Source organism: Papaver somniferum, chromosome 5, assembly GCF_003573695.1.
Source record: "Papaver somniferum cultivar HN1 chromosome 5, ASM357369v1, whole genome shotgun sequence".
Classification (NCBI taxonomy): domain Eukaryota; kingdom Viridiplantae; phylum Streptophyta; class Magnoliopsida; order Ranunculales; family Papaveraceae; genus Papaver; species Papaver somniferum.
The window spans coordinates 118487204-118507654 of record NC_039362.1 but is presented as its reverse complement, the minus strand read 5'-3'; the positions used below and the strand labels follow the sequence as shown (position 1 = coordinate 118507654).

The window sequence follows — 20451 nt, the reverse complement described above, 5'->3', positions numbered from 1 at the left end:
AAAGGAGGAAGCATTCGCATTTGATGAAAGCTATCACTTCATGGTATCCGAAATTCCGGAGTATGCCCTGGAGTTCATGGTGGGTGAATTGGACTCTGATTCCTCCGACGAAGATTGATGGTTTTAGAAGTTTTTGTGTAGGTTTTGTGCGTAGATCTTTATGTAAACCCTCACGAGAGTATAACTCATCCACTTGGGTCGCCTAGGGGTTCAAAGGCTTGATGCACGTGCTAAGTGAATCCATGATTCCTACGACAAGGAGTTAGATTTTATGTTTCAATCAATGTAGTAACCAATATTGCATGAATAAAGTGGATTACATCTTTCTAGATTTTTTTTCCTTCTGTTGGGTATAACTAAAGGTCGGCAAGGTTGTAAACTGCACAGCATGCCGGCTAATCCAGGGTCGTTTTGTTCCAATATTACTTCAATACCGACTAATTAGCTGACAGGTTGAGAAATTAATAAGATGCCGACTAGTGAAGCAGTTACAACACATCTCATGTGTCTCAAAAATAATAAAGTCGGCATCGATATTTATTACAAGTATGTCGGCTACCAATAGTCGTTATCTTCCTAATTTGTCGACCCTGCCGACTTTTCATACTTTCATAACCGAAAGTGTTTATTTCTTCTTTAATTTTGAGTATAAAATCAGTCAGTAGCTTTGCAATCCCCCTTTTAGAAGTGGTTGGCTTGTGTGCTTTCATTTCCGTTACCAAAGAAATTCTCAAAAAAAAAAATCCTCAAAAATCATAACCCATAATCGATGAGTTCAATATAAATAAAACCTAATTTCAGAATTTTAATCATCTAATTAACTAACTAAATTAATTAACCTAATCATTTTTTTAGTGTAAATTAAGCAAGGGTAGATTAGTCATTTTAAAAATAATTGGTTAAGGGGTATTATGTTTTACTTCATAATGACCCGGAATTTGTCTCATTAGGTATACCCTAATTAATCTAGGTACACCCCAATCCAGCGAGGATATTTATTACACTAAATTTAACTAAATAAACTTTTTTTTATTATAGAGTAGATAACATTTTTTTTGCAGGAGGTCCAAGGTTCAGCTAGGTATACCTAGATAACTTTAATCTAGGTATACCCCAATTACCTAGCTCAGCTGGTCATCCCCGTTTCCCAAAGTTTCATGCGCTCTAGGAGGTCCCAGGTTCGAGTCCCCAATGGCGTAATATTGCAGGAATTAACATGGAAGGTAGAGTTAGCTTGACCCCCTTGTGACACAATCTCAGCCCTAGATGGTTTTCCGCGAAATCTATTTCAGCTGGTTGCACCACCACCCCCACCCCCACCACCCGGCTCATTTGGCTAGGTTACCCTATGAGGCTCGTTGGTAGGCTATCACGACAACCTGTTCAATTAATGTAGTAGTACATTGTTGGTGCTTAGCTTGTTAGGCTTCCAACTAGTTAATGTAATACTCTTTATGCAATAAATAGTAATAATAAAAATAATTATTATTATATATTTGTACAAAATAAATAAAATAAAATGCAATAAATAGCAATAATAAAAATAACTATTATACATTTGTACAAAATAAATAAAATAAAAAAGTGTTTCATCTAAACAGATAAAGTATTTGCCTGATCTCAAGTTATCTTAGCTTGAATTCTAAGCAACCCTCATTCTTGAAAATCTATAAATGGAGATACTCATTCAATTGAGAAATTCAATCCCTGAAACTTATCTGTCCTAGTTGATTGTAAGAGTCGTCCTCTATGAACCTATCTTTCTGCGGAAAACATAATTAGGTTTACGACTGAAAGACTTCACTTAGGGATACGTGAAGCCAGGTCCGACTATATTTACCTTGATAGTTCGTGTATCCTTATCTTGCTCTTTCTTTTATCGAGGTCTTAGTGATCTCTTTCAGGAGCACGATAGATAAAAATCACAAAGTTCTCTTCGTCTCAGACTTTGTGATTCCTCAAGATAGATATCTGAAAACTATTCTTAATTGATTACTTCGAGATTGTTCTTGAGAGGGGGTTAATAATCCATGCTTCTCAGCTAACTGAGTGTAAATGTTCCAGATTTTTGAGGTTTGCTACTTTATTGCAAACATATTTCCAAACCTTGATCTATTTGGTCTAAAGGAAAATCAAATAGGCTTATCTTTTAGAGGCACATAGGTACCAGAAGTCTTCACTTAATCTGAAGAAACTCTTAGTCTGTAAATGACGTTAGCTAAGGGAATCAATTTCATAGAGCTTTTCGAGGTTCAAGAGACATAAGGAGCACAAATGCAGCTGAATTTATTGGAGGGTGAATTCTGTCTCAACTACATTCTAGTCTGAATTCTGATATTAGGCTAGTGTCTGTAGCGGCATAATACAGTTCATTGTTCAAATCTAGACGAGATCCCGGGGTTTTTCAACAGTTGCAGTGTTGGTGCCTTGTGTTTTTCCTTTTACGCATTATATTGTTTATCTTTATGATAGGATTACACAAGTAGTACGTATTCAAATATAGTATACAAGTCCATATTAATTGCAATCGATTACGAGACTCGTTCTTGTAGAATTCGTATATTGAAATATAGATAACATGTTTCATACTTGCAGAATTCTGATTTGATTATGTGGATACGACTAGATTGATCTTGGATATTAATTTTTGAGATCGTCCAAGTACTCTTCTTAGTAATAAGGTTCACGGATTTTTGTATCTAATCTTTCTGATTGAAAAGATATAGAAACTCTGGTATCTTCTTGTTTTCGATAAAATCCTAAATCATCCTTAGATAAATATATGTACATGTTTAACTAAATCCAATGCTCCCTCTCATTGTGGAGGTAGGGTTTCAATCCCCGTAATTGCCATAAATAACTCCTTAAGGTGTTAAGGATGTAATCCAAGACCACTATTCCAAACCATCAAAAAAAAAAAAAACTAAATCCTCCCTGCCTCTTTACTGGCAACGTGTAAACCTAAAATTTCCGTAGATGAATAGTACGAAATATATATACTATTGGGTATAATTTACTAAATTTACCTTCATACCTTGCACAATTCTAAAGTTACCCTTAACCTAGTAAGTGCAGATGTCCAATGGATTTCTAAACATACACTTGTATTCGATCAAATGCTTAGTAAATTTTCAAAAATAAATCATGTCTAATCCACCTATGAGCGGGTTAGAGCAGTTCTTATGGACTCAAAAAACTTGTAGTTTGTTCATTTTGGTCCCATTATGGACTCAACAAACATGAAAAAACAGATGGCAAACCAACAAATTTGAGGGTTTGTTGAGTGAGCCAGTAGATCTCACGCGCGCTTGATGGAAAACCGGGTGGTTGAATCAAAAATGCTGGTGTGTCGCCCCAAAACGCTAGTTTTTCCTTCACACGCCAGCGTATGAAGTGAATCCTCTAGCGTGTGACACGAAACCGCCAACGGCTAAATCTGGACGGCTGAAAAATCTTGTCATCCAACGGTTAGGAATTTGAGTTCTATAAATACTCCCCATTCAACTCCAAATTCGCACATTCTACACCTCTAACCTTCTTTACTCTTCTTCCCTGAGCTTAAAAAAAATTCTTCAATTCAACAATTTTTTCGAAAGAAGATGTCTCGGCCCTTGTTAGTTCGTCGAGCTCCGTATATTGTAGAAGAAGATGAATCTATTTGCAGAAACTATGTTTTTTATTTACTCAGCTTGCTTTAGCACACTATCCATGTGTGAATTTTTGGGCGGTTATTCACGATGGATTCTGCAGTGACACTCGTAATCCGAGTCGTCGTGTTATATGCGAAATAGAAAATCGTTTTCATACAATTAAGAAAGAAGTAAGTGAGTTTGTAGCTTTAACTATGCAAGCCAATCGATATAGATTGAGAGGTGAAACTGATGCTGAGATGGTAACAAGATCTTTGGCTGAATGGTGAAGATGGAAAAATATGGATTTTCGTTTCAAAAAATGTTTTGAAATCCTTAAAGTGTTGAACAATTCAACCTCTTCCTTGTATTTGTTGTTCCACCGAGTATTTCTTCTCATCGGTGAAGCTAATGTAAAACGCTTAATTTTTAAACATATGTATTTCAATGAAGCTAATGTAAAACGCTTAATTTTAAACAAATATAATTCAATGAAGCTAATGTAAAACGCTTAATTTTAAACATATGTAATTTCATTTAAACAAACCGTCGTACTTTTAATTGATTAAAACTAGAATTACAAATGTAGCAGAATTAAAAATTACAATCTCTCTAATGTCACTCATCGTTAACTCCCTCATCGTTAACTCGCTCATCGTTATCTTCGGGGCCTGGAGTCAGCCATTCTCCGAGGCCTGAGATATCCCCATGCGCCAACAGATGTGCTAAATTTCCATAAGGGGAAAAACTTGTTGAAGAACACTAGGCGATTGGAAAACATTCAGTCCTCCAAACATATAAGATGTTTGTTGTTGTTGTTGTAGTGGTGGTGTAACAGTGTAGCAAGCATCATTTGGATTGAAGGGCAAGAATGATGATGAAATGTGCCTAGGATCTGGCTGAATCACCTGAGGTTAAGATACATGCATAGTTTGTGGTGAAGTACTGTGTCATACTTGTGTTTCTCCCACCACTGTATCACTCCCGTGCCATGATCTGTTGCTACTGGTAGAATCGGAAGACTGTGAATCAGCATTTACAGTTGGACTCAATCCAAACGTTGTGTCCGACTGCCATTTCCGACACACCCCCAGTGTATAGCCTCCATTTGACGATTCAGCCAATACATATTGTTAAGTTGTCTCTTTAACTCTTCGTTACTGGCAGCCACATTGTAGTAAGGATAATCACGTTCCACAGCTTGGGAAACAATGGGGATCGTGAAAAAGCGAGGTTCTAACAACCTCACCCAATATTTTGCTTAGCAATCTGAATGGACTAACTCCAATATACTTACAAGAGAATTAACTAGACAGTTAGACTCAATCTTAAGAAAAGTATATCAAAAAGTTATATCTCAATCTCTCAATTCAATCCTCAATCAAACAAATAATAATTTGCGAGCCCAATTGAATATAAGAGAGATAACTTGAATGGTACCATATCAAGGATTAATCAATTTCAATTAACAACCAAAGGTTAGATTTACCAATTGATCGATACAACACACAACCTGTGATATTTCAATTATATAAAAAAATATAATGCGGAAAATAAATAACACAGACACCAGAATTGTGTTAACGAGGAAACCGCAAATGCAGAAAAACCCCGGGACCTAGTCCAGATTTGAACATCACACTGTATTAAGCTGCTACAGACACCAGCCTACTACAAAGCTAACTTCGGTCTGGAATATAGTTGAACCCTAATCAATCTCATACTGATTCAAGGTACAGTTGCGTTCCTTACGTCTCTGATCCCAGCAGGATACTACGCACTTGATTCCCTTAGCTGATCTCACCCACAACTAAGAGTTGCTACGACCCAAAGTCGAAGACTTGATAAACAAATTTGTCTCACACAGAAAAGTCTATAGGAATAGATAAATTTGTCTCCCACAGAAGTACCTACGGGTTTTGTTTCGTCTTATGATAAATCAAGGTGAACATGAACCAATTGATATACCAGACTTATATTCCTGAAGAACAGCCTAGAAATATCAATCACCTCACAATAATCTTAATCGACTAGCGAAACAAGATATTGTGGAATCACAAACGATGAGACGAAGGTGTTTGTGACTACTTTTCTATCTTGCCTATCGGAGATATAAATCTCAAGCCAATCTTACGATTGCACTCAATCACGATAGAAACAACAAGATCAAATCACAAAACTACAGAGAAAATAGTTGGGTTTGGATTCACAATCCTAATGAAGTTTTTAAGTCGTTAACCTACATGGTTTCGTGAAAACCTAAGGTTAAAGGAGAATCGACTCTAGCTTATACAACTAGTACCACACAGGAGGTGTGGGGATTAGGTTTCCCGGTTGCTAGAGTTCTCCTTTATATAGTCTCCAAATCAGTGTTTGCAATCTAAGTTACCTTGGTAACAAAGCATTCAATATTCACCGTCAGATGAAAACCTGATTAGATTCAAGCTAATATCTTTCAACCGTTAGATCGAACTTAGCTTGTTATACACAAATGAAATGTAACTTCATTTAGGTTTGAGTAACCGTACCTAAATGTGTGCACTTAGTTGATTCAACAATAGTTAACCAATGGTTATCCATATGAGCACTTTCATATCAACCTTATTCATCTTCACCATAACTAGTTCAAATGACTCAAATGAACTAGTTAGAGAGTTGTTCAATTGCTTAGATCTATACAAGACACAATCGAAACAAAATCGGTTTTGATTCACTCGAATCGATTCACGAACATTATAGCCACGGTTTGCAAATATTGCATTCCTTATTATATAAATGTTTTAGTTCATGAACAAACCGATTTTAGAAAGTAACCTACCTAAGTATGCGAACAGGTACGCGTACTTAAGTAACCAGATTGAGTTTGTTTTGACTTTCAAACTCCAGCAGAAATTCACGGACGTGAACTTTCCGCCAGTATGCGTACGGGTACGCATACTTACCCGGATTTCCAACAATCTCCAGTACGCGTACGGGTACGAATACTTTGGGTTCCCGGTTTTGGACTTGTACACAAATGTGATAACACATTATGTTTATATCCAAAGATGGTTACATGTTCTAAACTCTCATTTCAATCACTGAAACTTTCTTAAAGGATGTTATATAGTTGTTATTCACAAACTATTTTTCATCAAAGCGATTTTCAAGTTATTCAAATAATCAACATGACTTTCGTCACGAGTAAACATGAACTTGGCCAAAGCGAAAGCTTACCAACACATATTTCGAGAAATAGATAAGAGAGATAAACTCGGCTCGAAATACCGAATGTGTATAATCGAAGTCTATATACCAATACGACTTTTGTCTTAAGATAGGAGATAGAATAGATAAACTTTTGAGTGATAGATAAGTTCGAGTCTCCACATACCTTTTTGTCGATGAAGTTCCACAAGTTCCTTGAGTAGTTCTTCGTCTTCGCATGATGAACGTCGTTGAGTCAAGAGCTCAACTACACTTACCATCCTAGTCCGGACTTAGCTATAAATAGACTAGAAATCAAGATTTATAGTTTTGGCAACTAAACTTGACAAACAAGCTTGAGATAGCAACGCTTGCGAGTTCGACCGAGCAGTGCTCTAACAGATCGTGGTTGGACCACCTTTTGAAGTAATACTTGGCATCTCCCAACGCATTTCGGGCATATTTGACGAAGATGATGAAGAAGTTACACCCATGGCGGGGTAAGTTATAAAGCATGGATCTTTTGGAGGCGGCTGAATAGGAACGACATTTGTATTATGAGCTAGCCGTGATAACCCTGGAAATCAAACCCATAGATGTGCATGTTGTATCTCCCAATTACAGGCTTCGCAATCGACGAGTACCAGGTGACATACTGCGCTTCATCAATATTCCTCTTTGTATTTAGTTCATACCTCTCCCACGAGATTATTCTCAGCCGATCAAAATATGATGAAGAGGTTTGCATCTGTGGTGGCGGGTTAATTGCAATTGCATATATAGCTTGTAACTGGTACATCAGTCTTTCTCCCAGGTACCAAACCCTTAGATCCAATTCTGGAGTATAAAAAACAACTTTACGGAGAAAATAATCAAGAATACGTCGATGCGAGTGTCCTTCGCCCAGCTGGTCGAGAGGTACATGTCCATGATTGGTTATCGTCTTTAAGAATTGGTTTACCAACACAGAAGTAGGTATACCACCAATACTGCAAATACATTTGTCATAAAAATATTTAAATTGAAAAATAATAATTTAGATATTTACCTTTATAATGCCCCAGAAACCAGTGAAGTTAGATATACCAATGGATGTTTGATCCAGCCCACAATACATTTATGCTAAAATCGCAAAGCCCCAGTCATAATCTGGTGCTTTGTCAAGATCTTCTAACGCTTCAAGCCAACCAATATGAGAAACAGTAGTTGAGTTTGGAAAGAACGTCTAACCCAGTACCCATAAGATAAACACCCTTTCGAGTGCAGGATAGTCATCTACATTCGCTGAGTTTCTGTTTTGGTTAAGGAAAAACTTCAACGTTGAACATAATATCCCACCTCCTTTCAAATCTTTATGATCTTCACGTACATGTCCTTCCAGAAACGAGGGAAAAAGCGTCTGTCATTTATTATTTGATATCCATTCATTTTGGTTGTATGGTACAGGATCTCCCACTCCAATTGGGATCCCACAATGAAATACAAATCAAGGGGTGTAATTCTTATTACAAGAACAATATCAACTACGATTAATTCTTTTGATTATTTAATAATTATTTAAAAAATAAAATTTAAGTTAAGTTAAATAAACTTACCAATTTCAAAATCCATAAAATGGAACGTGTGCGTCGTCGGCCACCACCTTTCTACCAATATTGTCGTAATTTTATTATTGTGTTTTCTAGGCTTCACACTATAAAGCACACGCCAGGGATATCTGTCAACCCTTTCTCGGACTGCATGTGGTAGACCATCATAAATACCCTTTAAGTCATAAAATCCACCTCTCATTCTATAAAAAATCTCAGACCACTCTTGATGCCCCGACACATGACTTTGGACTAATGATGGAGCAACAACGACACTCGGCGAAGCAAACTCTGCTTCCCGATTTTGAGTATAATCTACATATGTGGTAGGCTGTAGTGCCGGTTCATGTCTTCGATCTCTTTTGTGCTTTATAGCATTGACCGCGTTTCTTATGAAGTTGCTCATATTATATCAAGAAAATTTTGGTTTAGAAGAGTTTTAGACGAATGAATTTTAGAATAAGAGATAGTAGTGGTGTAAGCGAAAATGAATTCAGTTGAAGGAATTTATAGGTTTTGAAAATTATATCCGTTGGAAATATGGACGTTGGATATTTGACCGTTGACGTTTTTGCTTCTCACACCCGCGGTTGTGTATCAAACAACGAGTCTGACCTTCACATGCGGAGTTTAACCTACACACGCAGGCGGATGTTCCTTGTCCTGGCGCTTGATGATCAACCGCACACTACTTTTCCCATAGTGGAAAAACCTATTGGGCTGGCTAAACAAAAATTTGGGTTTGTACACTGCCAAAGGAATTTCCCTTAGAGCATCTCCAACAGAGGGTGATAGTTTTATTTTTTCTTGACACATAGGATTTTAGACCCCCATTTAGATTAAATCCATTTCCAACAGTAGGTCTTATAAAATAGGAAGGGTGTCAAAATATATGAAAGTCTTAGAGAAAGTCTTATTTAGACCTTGGGAATGACCTCCATGTCATCTATTTGACTATTTTTTTAATTATGATTATTAACTAATTTTTTTTAAACCAACAGGAAAAAAGGAAATCATTTTTATCTTTATCCAAAAAACAAATTCCAAAACTAACACCCCACACTACTGGAGATGATTCATGAAAAAAACATTACTCTTTTTGCTACATGTATATAACCTCACAAATAAGGATCTAAATAAAAATTCCACATAAAAATAGTAGCACCCACTATTGGAGATGCTCTTAGATGTCTACTCACCAAATTGGTGGTGGAGACGTTGGCTTATGTGTGAGTTTTTCAATGGGTTTTTCTTAAAACATCGGATGCGTGTTAGCTAAATAAACTTCGGTTTAAAGGGATTAAATAAAATTTGAAACCCTAATTCAATCCAACGCCCATAAAACCCTTAAAAATGGAACCACGATAACGTGTTATAATCTTATCCATAAAACGTATCTCCCTTTCATCAAATACCATAAACATTCTGAGGTTTCCTTTGGCTTTTACACCGAAACGAGTGTGAATTCGTGCACACTCCTTAACGAGTGTATATTTCACATTTTAATCTCTATCCTTGATTTAATTTAGGAAGTTATGTAACGAGAGTCATGATTCTAAACATGAAGGATAATGAGCCATCAATTAAATAATCAACCAATCAGAAAAATATGTGAAATATACGCTTTAGAGGAGTGTGAACAGATTTGTACTCCACCGAAACAGAGAACAGAGAAATTCGCAAAGGATTGAGTTAGGCAAAAGACAAGTCACCACCCCAGCTATATTTCTAGCACGTGCAATCTGGATGTCTTCACAACGTCCTCTCCACTCCACTCCATGAAAGAAAGAATGAAAATAAATAGAAAAGGAAAAAAAAAAAAATCCTCTCTCTCTATTCATCTTTATCAAAATCACACCTTTTCTCTTTCGATCAAATCAAACCGACTTTCTCTTCGATTCACAAAAACAAAAGAAATCTCAGTCTTTGAATGTGCTTGAATTTCACAAACATAACTCGGTCCGTATATGTTTCTCTTTATTCCTTTCTTTTTCCCGTCTTGATTTGTAGGTTAAGATTGGTATTGTTATTAATGATTTATTAGATCTGTTTTTGGTTTTTTAATCATGGGTTTTGATTATTTAGATCCTGTATGATTTGAATTGTGTTTTATTTCCATTCTAGTGATAAAAGTTTTCTATCTTTAGAATTCTTGTCTATTAGTACAATCAACCCCTTTTAGCACTTCGGGGAATAATACACTTAATGCAAACCTAACAATGTTGTTGTTAACAACTGAAAACAGAATCTATGCCGGTTGTGTGAATTGATCATCTAGTCATCACTTCTTTTCTTGAATTTATCATGTATGAAACCGATTAACGAGAAAATTTTGAACTCAAGAATTGAACTAGTTATGGAAACCGGTTAGTGATATGTTATGCATCCATAGACCTGTTTGTGGTAGAAGTGCTCTACGACCGACACATTAGCCTGAATTACTGGAACTTGGAAAAATAGGTGCTTTTATGTGTGAGTTTGTAATCCTGAGTAATGTCGCCAAAATGTGTAGTATTCCGAATGTTACAAGACTATGTTCTATGCTATCATATTGGTGGCAGAAGAGTTCCTCTCCTCCTATAACTTTGAGTGTGGGGGATACTTGTAAAAGTTCTAGGAATCTTCAGGTTTGGTAGAAATGATGGAGATTAAAATTGAGAGATAGTTTCAGCGGAAAGATATCCTTGAGTAACCATGTGGAGTTTTACATTGTTGTGAGCTCTAATTCTGATATTTTATCTCAATTCTCCACTAGAGTTCCTGACAAAAGTATATGTTCTTATTCTTATGGGAATGCCTCTTTTGCTAACTTCTTGAATGAAAAGATATTAGTTGAACTTCATTCTGCTTCTTTGTTTCCTCAAAAAAGACAACTCTTGTGTACCTTATATTGCTAGTCATTTAGTTCATTTAGTTCATTTATTGTCTATTAACTTTTGCAGAGTTGTGATTGCAACAGGTTGGGATCTGAACCATAAATTCAATTCAAGAAAAATGTCATCTCCAAGTAAGAGGAGGGATATGGATGTCATGAAGTTGTAAGTTATCATTATCCCCATTTCTGTTCTCTGAAAATGATTAAATGTTTCTTGATGAAGTTTTCCCAATAATCTTTGGGTAACGTAACATTCTATTCATTTTAGCACTTCTAATCTATTGTATCTATTATTTAGGATGATGAGTGACTATGCTGTGGAGACAATCAACGATGGGCTTAGTGAATTCAATGTGGAGTTCCATGGTCCGAAAGAAAGTATGCTTTCTGCTTTCCCTGCAATGCTTCTTCTGTAAAATTTGAAGCCGATGCTAGGTTTTTGCGATGGTTGAATTCAAAGTTTAAAATTTTACGGAGGATTTTCAAATGCTTGATACCATATTCTGGCTTTGGTCATTGCAGGTCTTTATGAAGGTGGAGTATGGAAAATTCGTGTTGAGTTGCCAGATGCTTATCCATACAAGTCTCCTTCTATTGGATTCTTGAACAAAATATTTCACCCCAATGTTGACGAATTGTGCGCATACTTACTCCTTAAATTCCAAACAATCTTAATTAACTTACTCAACAAACTTAACTTTACTGAATATACTTTGTTTTTTTTTTCCTCTTATCGCAGGTCTGGTTCTGTTTGCTTAGATGTTATCAATCAATCTTGGAGTCCAATGTTTGGTAAGACCTTTACACGGTCGACACTTTTATGGTCAATTAATGTGATCTTTTTGATGGTTGATAATGGTTTCCGTTTATGTCGACTCGGTGTTTATTGTTGCTAGTTGGCTACTGTGTGCTGCAGATCTTCTAAATGTTTTTGAAAGTTTCCTCCCACAACTCTTGCTTTATCCTAATCCATCTGACCCATTAAATGGCGACGCAGCATCTTTAATGATGAAGGACAAGCAGCAATATGATCAAAAAGTTAAAGGTTTAATCTTCTTTTGCTCTTTTGATTTCTCATTAATATTCAGTTGGTTTCCCGGATGAAACTTTTTTCTTGAACTATCCTTGCAACAGAGTACTGTGAACGTTATGCAAAAAGGGAAAACATTTCGAATAATACTGCTGAAGAGAGTAGCGACGAGGACATCAGTGACGACGAAAACAGTATGGACTCGAGTGATGATGATGTTGCAGGAAAGGCAGACCTGTAAGGATTATGGTGGCGCCATTACCATATTTGAAATCTTGATTTCAAGTTTTCAAGCTTTTTACTAATCTATTTATCTTTTATTTGTATAACGATGACATTCTTTAATTGTAACATTAGTAGGAACACACTGTGGATTTGCATGTGTAGGATAAAGGAAAATGAAGAACAAAACAGGGCATAGATCAAAACTGACTTGAGTGAACATATTCATACTTGGGTCACTTGAATTTGTGTTACTTTCTTGTGTAATTAGATTTTCCTTTGAATTCCCTCTATAGCTGTGAAACTCAAGGTTCTCTAAGTGTAGATGGCGCACAAGTTCATTAGAATGGGTTATTTGTCACTGCAAAAAAAAAAAAAAAAAAAAAATTGAAGACAAAAACTGAAAGTCTTTAATATTGTATGAAAATGAATCAGATATCCATTGGTTCCAATATTTTGAATGAACAACTGGTTAGCCCCGGAAACGAATGGGGTGAAAATCCTGTGGCCAAACACCTGAATGATTCAAGTGGTCTGATGGTTCTCAAGCTTCCTCCCATATTGGCTGCACCTGAAGCAATCAAAGAAGCAGGGAAAAAAGCTGTTATTATAAATGCACTTAATGGTAGTCTAGGTGGTATAAATTGGACAACAAATAGTGTTGTCCAGGAGTTCATAGTTGAACGTACTTTTTACAGGACTTTCCTAGTTGAACTTGTACTTTTGTCAATGGATATACCAATTGATCTTCTCTAGCAAAATACTCAAAGAGTTGATGGTAGTTGCGAAGAAAAAAAAAGGAAAATGTACAAAAGAGTCCCACTATTAACACCCGGTTTACAAAGAGTCATACTGCTACAAACGATTAACAAATTAGTCACACTTCCGTTTGTAGCAGGGTTAAGTCGGTGGGCCCCCGAAAGTCAGAGTTAAATGGATTGGTTAAGTTATCAACCTGTCCTTAAGTTAACTCTAATAGATCGATCTCCGTAAATCGTGTTTACATTACATCTCGAGGGTCGTTTCAACGCGCAGGATTAATCACAACTAAACAGGTTCTATAACATACTTAGGGTTCTCATCTCCTTCTTCATTATTTGCGGCTATTTCTTTCTTCTTTTCTTAAGTTTTTCATCAGGAACAAATGGTGATCGAGTGAAATAAACAAGTGAGGTTTCTGCTCAACTATTAGTATTCAGGGCTTAGTAGAGATTTTGGGACATACAGGTTGAAAACAAGGAGTACCATTTGTTGAATACAAGCAATTGACAGGTGAATACAAGGAACTGAGAGTTAAATTGATAGCTGGGAACAAGGATTTTGTTAGAAGAGATCGTCAAGATGTTAACGAGGTTATTAATCTTTAACCCCTATTGTGCAATTTCAATTATTTTCAGAAATCCTTGTTTCGAATTTGGTTTTTTTTCTTATAACCCTAATTTTTACTAACCGGGGATTCATGTAATTGTATTAGTAATTGTGTAAATTGTATGTTGTCATGTGTGTTCAGAAAATATATGAAGAACCCAGTTATGATATTTGGATACGAACTATGGTGATTGTAGAAGTCTAATTTCTTATACTGAAGAAATGGGTATTGAAGTGTACAGTGAATTTGTGAATGCTACTTTGGGGATGAATGTTGTTTTGATTGACTTGAGAAGGTACATACTCAAGTTGCTGCCGTTGATACAGTCAGGAAAGTGATGGTGCTGCTGTTGTTTTTGATGAATGATAGAAGTTTAAGTTGTGTGTTTGAAAGTTTTGGAGAATGGGTTGCTCTATGATTTGAATTGCAGGTTGGACTCACACGACAGGAAAAATGGTTTGTGTTTGTGTGTGTGAAAGTTTGGGGAAATGGGTTTGTGTCTGATTTGAAATTGCATGCTACTATGGTCGGTGTGGTTATGCTTGAGATTCCAAGAGTTTGGGGTGAAGTATGGCTGGAAAGTTGAAGAGAAGCTAGCTTGTTGCATCTATCATCCACTGCACGGGTACTTCTTGCACTCTTGCAAAAACACCACAGCTAGCAAAACCCCAACACAACAACACCACTACTGCCAGTTGCAAGGTTGCATCATCACCTGTCAGCCTACATCAACACCACCATTATCTTGCCATCAACAGATGTTTGTCATCCACCATCTAAAACCACCATCCACCACCATTATTTTTCCGAAACCAGTTTGCATCTCCATTAGCATACCACCTCCACATCCATACCAATTACCACCATTCCAGAACATACCCCCACCACCAGTTCACATCATTTTCATAACTTTATAAACGTTCACATCGGCATCAATATAACGAGCAGCTGGCCAGTTCGCAACTTCAACAACAGCAAGTACATCACTAGTCCACCTGCAGCTTAATTTGCTTGCGGCAAACTCCAGCTGGTAGCCAAGCCACGCCATCAGCCGCCATGTGTAGGAGTTGGTACACGTCATCATCCGCCATGTGTAGGAGTTGGTACACGTCATCATCCGCCATGTGTAGGAGTTGGTACACGTCATCATCCGCCACATGTGATAATTGAACTATGGTTAATAATAGCTTGAGTTAGAAGGAGGGTATTTTGGAGATAAGTAACACCATTTTTTTCCATAACTGTTATGTCGGACGGAACATGATCAATTTGTAAACCAACTATAAAAGTGTGACCTTTTTGTAAACGAATTATAAAAAGTAGGACCATTTTGTAATTGGCCCAAAAAAAAAGGCTAGGAATATGGACAAGACAGATATTGGTAGATCAGGACTGACAGGCACATCACAGCGGCATTGGTCGAGTCATTGCAAGCTGACATTTTATGGTTTTTAAATTCATATACCAGGAGACGTCACCACGGCTCGTTGGAAAACAAGGATTACTCTAGACTTGCTTAATGAGAGCTCGAGGCATCTAAAGATTTGCCTGCAACACAGTAAAAGACAAGGGAAGGAAAAATATGCTAATTAGAGAATTCTGTTTTCTCAAAATGCTATACAATCCAACACTCTTGATTTTGGTGGTCCAAGTTTTTGGTGACCTTAATAATCTTCTATATGAACAGTACTTGCAATACAATAATATACTATGAGATAGGGATTCTTCGACGAATCGAAAGGGAAGCAGTCATAAACAACTGTTTCTAACGGCCGGCACCTAATATTTAAATGCTAGTTTGGTTCTAAGTGCTTTAACATTTTTCGCAAGTCTTACCATTGACAGTGCCATAAACATACAAAACATCATAGCAACCTCAGCCAAATGGCACTCGCACTTGATTTTAAATGTCATCTCAACTTTGTATGCTTCTCCTTCTTGAACATTCCAGCTACTCAAACATTACCTTTTATCTTCTCTAAATCTTCCAACCATTAGTTCATACCTATTTGCACGAATACCAGCTCCTGTTCTCGATCCCAATGGCGCGGATGTCTCTATGGGTGTTTGTTTTCTCTCTGCTTCTTGTTTTCCAAATGATACAGTCAGAAGAAGATGATGTTAAACTTGCATTGATCAAGTTCTATAATCAACTTTCTGGGGGCAGTGGCAATCCCAATCTTGGCTGGGATATGAATACTGATCCATGCACCAACTGGACAGGTGTGAAATGTAATTCCAAATTAACTGCTGTGAAGAAAATCCTTCTAGATAACATGTTACTTTCTGGAACTCTTGATGCGGACTCTCTGTGCGCCGCTGAGTCACTTACAGTTCTGAGCCTCAACAACAATATCATCACTGGAGATATACCACAAGGGATGGAAAGCTGTACACAATTGACACACATTTTTTTGAGTGGTAACAAGCTCTCAGGTAACCTTCCCGGTTCTCTCTCTAGCTTGAACAATCTAAAGAGGTTCGATATCTCTCATAATAATGTCTCTGGTGTTCTACCAGATTTCTCGAGAATATCTGGTTTAATTTCATTTCTTGCTCAAAACAATTCGCTAACTGGAGAGATACCCCAGTTTGATTTTATGAATCTTCAGGAGTTTAATGTTTCGTTCAACAATCTCACTGGACCAATACCAGATCTTAAAGGCCGTTTTTCATTAGACAGTGTCATGGGCAATCCAGGTTTATGTGGATCTCCATTACCAAACAAATGCCCACCATCCAAAAACAAATCAAAAATCACAGTTGAGAAAGTTCTTACGTATTCAGGCTATATGATTCTTGGTCTTGTTATTCTCATCTTCATTGTGTTTAAATTAGTAAGCAACAAAAAACCGAAAAATGAAAAAATTCACGATGTTGCTAAGATGGAATCAGGTATAGATAGTAGTAGCAAAAACCAAAGTAAAGTAACTTCCAGCGACTATAAATCTGATGTTATCCGGTCAGAGTATTCGATCACCTCTGAAACTGGGATGGTCTCGTCGTCTCTAGTTGTTCTTACGAGTCCAATAGTGAAAGGTCTGAAATTCGACGATTTACTCAAGGCGCCGGCTGAGTTGCTTGGAAGAGGAAGACATGGTAGTCTGTACAAGGTTATATTCGAGGATGGTATGACTTTGGCTGTGAAAAGGATAAAAGATTGGAGCATCTCAAGTGAGGAATTCAAAAGTAGGATGCAAAGGATAGATCAAGCCAAGCATCCAAATGTGATGGATCTTGTTGCATTTTACTGCTCCAAACAAGAGAAGCTTGTCGTCTACAATTATCAACAAAATGGAAGTCTTTTCAAGCTTCTTCACGGTGACTTACTTCATTCCCCACCTCACTGTATATTGTGTTTTTACTCGTGCATTTTGTTAGCGTTGAAAACTGCTTGATCTATAGATTATGCTTGTTTTTCTGTTACTTAGAAGTCTTGGTTAAAACTGCAGAAAACGAAAATGTTCGAAGATTTGATTGGGGTAGCAGGCTAAGTGTTGCAGCAACAATTGCTGAAACTTTGGCCTTCATGCATGAGAAGCTCTATGCAGATGGAATTCCTCATGGAAACCTAAAATCCTCCAACATTGTGTTTAACAAGAATATGGATCCATGCATAAGCGAATACGGTTTAATGATAGTAGAACACCAAGACTACTCATCAACATCTTCTGTTCAGGGTGGCAGTTTCAAGTCAGCAAATCAAAGCAGGGATGGCATGGATAGTACATTCGAGGTAGATATTTATGGGTACGGTGTCTTGCTGCTTGAGCTACTGACTGGAAAACAAGTACAAAACAACGGAGTAGATTTGGCAAGATGGGTAAATTCAGTTGTCAGAGAAGAATGGACTGCCGAAGTTTTCGATAAAATTTTAATTAAAGAAGGTTCAAGTGAAGAAAGAATGCTTCATTTACTACAAGTGGCACTCAAATGTATTGATCCTGCCCAAGAATCAACTAGACCAACCATGAAAGAGGTTGCGGAAATGATGAACATCATAAAAGAGGATGAAGAAGAAAGATCCATTGATATCTATGAATAATCCTCGGGCACTTATACCGCACTGCACAAATTTCAGCCAAACCTCCTACAAACGTCTGCGACGTTGCCACCAATAATATATCCATTTCGTTTATCACTTTATAAATTGTCTGATGTATCAAACATTTTTTCTGTTCGAAACAATTCTTTTTCGTGGTTTAATCATATGTGTAAGTGTCGTAGTATATTCAGAGATAATGTCTTTTTTGTTAAGTTAGATTTGCGTGGAGGATGCCATCTTACCGCTTTTCTAAAAGTCAGCAATGCAAGGGCATTCGATCCTAAAAAACATCAAGCAATTGTTGGACTAGTCCAGTCCATCAATAAGACTACCTAGCAGTGCTGAAGTGGTTTTCATTTGTCTTTGCTTTCTTTATTCTTCTTCAACATAATTTATTGGATGACCCAAAATGTCCTTCATAATTTGAGTAAAAAAGATAGTGATATAGTCGATTGATTGTTGACGGGTCGTCAAAGTAGGGCTAACAATTTAATGGTTTGTGCGGAATTGTGGACAGCACCTGTGAGTGATGACATTAATACATTTTGTTGACTGAAATTTTAAGGAAATAGATTGTGCGCCTCCTGAAATTATCATACTTAGCTTACTTTGAATGTTGGAGGAACTAGGATTTGTTGTTTTTTTACAGTTTCAGAGAAAGTATGGTGACTCGAGTTGAATCAGACAAAAACAGCAAAGACACTAGAGAAGAAAACAATTAGCGCCAAAACAAAAAACAAATCAATAAACACTGACTCATCATTTACCAAAACTATTATACAAAACAAGATTGATTACATTGGATGAATACCTAACTTTCTTGTTTTCCTACCATTGAATAGTGGTTGCTGTTGGATTCACACATTTAGGGTAAAAAATTATGAGAAGAGCTTGACAGTTTACTACCATCTTTCTTAGACCAAAGCCATATTTTAGAAACTGAAAAGCTCTCGCCTTTGCTTCTATTGTTCAATTTCTTCCCTTCTTCGATATCTCCACTGTTGAATATTGAATACCCTTTTTGTCTTTCAATTCCCATCCCTTTCTCAACATTCAAATCACCATTACCACCATCTTTGTCGTTAGCTAATGCAACTTGTAGATTTGTATTACCAACTATGTACTGTAATGAACCCATTGAGTAACATCTTCTTGCGTCCAAATTATTACTGTTACTACTCTCTCCTTCTTGTTCTCTATCTCCTCCATTATTAATACTTGTAAACTTACCAAGTTTGACATGAACTAAATTTGTAGTTTCTCTAACAATCCCTTCAATTTCTTCAGGTTTTTGTCGATTTGATGAAAACCCATTATCATTAACACCTTGTACATGTTGTGACTCATTTTCTTCTCTTGAATCATCAAAAACAAACATTGGGTTTTCAATTGAAAGTCCAGGAGCAAAAAGTGTTCCTCTACAAAGAGGACAAGTTGAATTTGATAATAACCATCTGTCTATACAATCTATATGAAAAGCATGACTACACAGTGGAAGTAACCTAAGCTTATCTTTTTCGGAGAATTCACATAAACAAACAGCACAATCAAAAGCTTCTTTTGAACCCACTATTTCTTTGTATTGGAAAACCGGTAATGCATCAATTAGAACTTGATCAATACCTGAATCATGGAGATGAAATTGCTGAAGTTGTCTTTGGAAGTACATAACCAGAACCAGAATTATTAAAGTCTGTGTATCTATTGATTGGCGAATAGACGAAGAAGAAGAATTTTTGAAAGATACCTGACTAGTAAATGAAGCAAACTTGAGATAAAGAAAGCTGCTACAATAACAATAATGAAAACAATTGCTGGACTGAGTTTACTGCTAGATGATGATGATGAATGGAGTTATTGGAGATAACATAGGAGATATGGAAGTTGTGAGTTTATCTCGACTCTGAAATTGAGATTGAATCCCAGACATTTTAGAAATGAGTATTTCTAAAACATAATATCTGAAATCAGAGACAAAAGCCAAATCTCATTCATTGTAGTAGGACAGAATAAAAATCCCATCTTTTCCTTGCCTTGAAATCAATTTCTTAACCACATCTTTTTCTTTAGAACAGTGAAGAATCCAATTTTGTTTCTCTAACTCTGGAAACAATTAGTTATTTAAGCTAAAAATATATGAAATTTTCAATGGTAAGTGATATTTCTACAAGTCTATGTTAATAAGTTACCATAACCAACCAACCTCAGTTGAAGAATCTGCAATTAATAGCCAACCACTGGTTTTTTTGTTGCAGCAGAAAGAGTCTGGACAACCAGCTCCTCAAGAGGGGAGACAAAAGGAGATCTCTTGATTTCTTAATTCCTCTTGTACAATTCAAGAGTGAGAAAAGTTGCAGCTACAAGTTTCCAAAAGCCAAAGGTTTAGCAAGGGGTGACAAACAAATAGAACAAAAAGTTGCAGGTTGTTACGTTGTCTTGAAGGGTGTTTTAGACAATGAACATGCTAATCTCCTTGGATTGGATTATTACAAGTACTACTTGTGTT

General features: G+C 36.6%; 2 protein-coding genes, 1 long non-coding RNA gene and 1 pseudogene across 3 annotated transcripts; 3 read left to right on the top strand and 1 right to left on the bottom strand.

Annotated features, from left to right (window-relative positions):
• The first annotated feature begins 10205 nt into the window (after nt 1–10205).
• LOC113282506 (ubiquitin-conjugating enzyme E2-23 kDa-like) lies at nt 10206–12822 on the top strand. Its single transcript, XM_026531527.1, has 7 exons — nt 10206–10363; nt 11364–11442; nt 11578–11657; nt 11802–11916; nt 12019–12071; nt 12196–12324; nt 12414–12822. The coding sequence occupies exons 2-7, from the start codon at nt 11399–11401 to the stop codon at nt 12548–12550; spliced, it is 558 nt and encodes a 185-aa protein (XP_026387312.1). The 5' UTR covers nt 10206–10363; nt 11364–11398; the 3' UTR covers nt 12551–12822.
• Nucleotides 12823–13639: 817 nt separating this feature from the next.
• Nucleotides 13640–15464, top strand: LOC113282505. Its single transcript, XR_003326986.1, has 2 exons — nt 13640–13883; nt 14042–15464. It is a non-coding gene; the product is annotated as an uncharacterized LOC113282505 (long non-coding RNA).
• A 459-nt stretch (nt 15465–15923) lies between these two features.
• Nucleotides 15924–18063, top strand: LOC113277734 (probable inactive receptor kinase At2g26730). Its single transcript, XM_026526744.1, has 2 exons — nt 15924–17221; nt 17353–18063. Exons 1-2 carry the CDS (start codon nt 15943–15945, stop codon nt 17943–17945), a joined length of 1872 nt encoding a protein of 623 aa, XP_026382529.1. The 5' UTR covers nt 15924–15942; the 3' UTR covers nt 17946–18063.
• Nucleotides 18064–18663: 600 nt separating this feature from the next.
• On the bottom strand, nt 18664–19793 carry LOC113279517 (annotated as a pseudogene).
• Nucleotides 19794–20451: the final 658 nt, after the last annotated feature.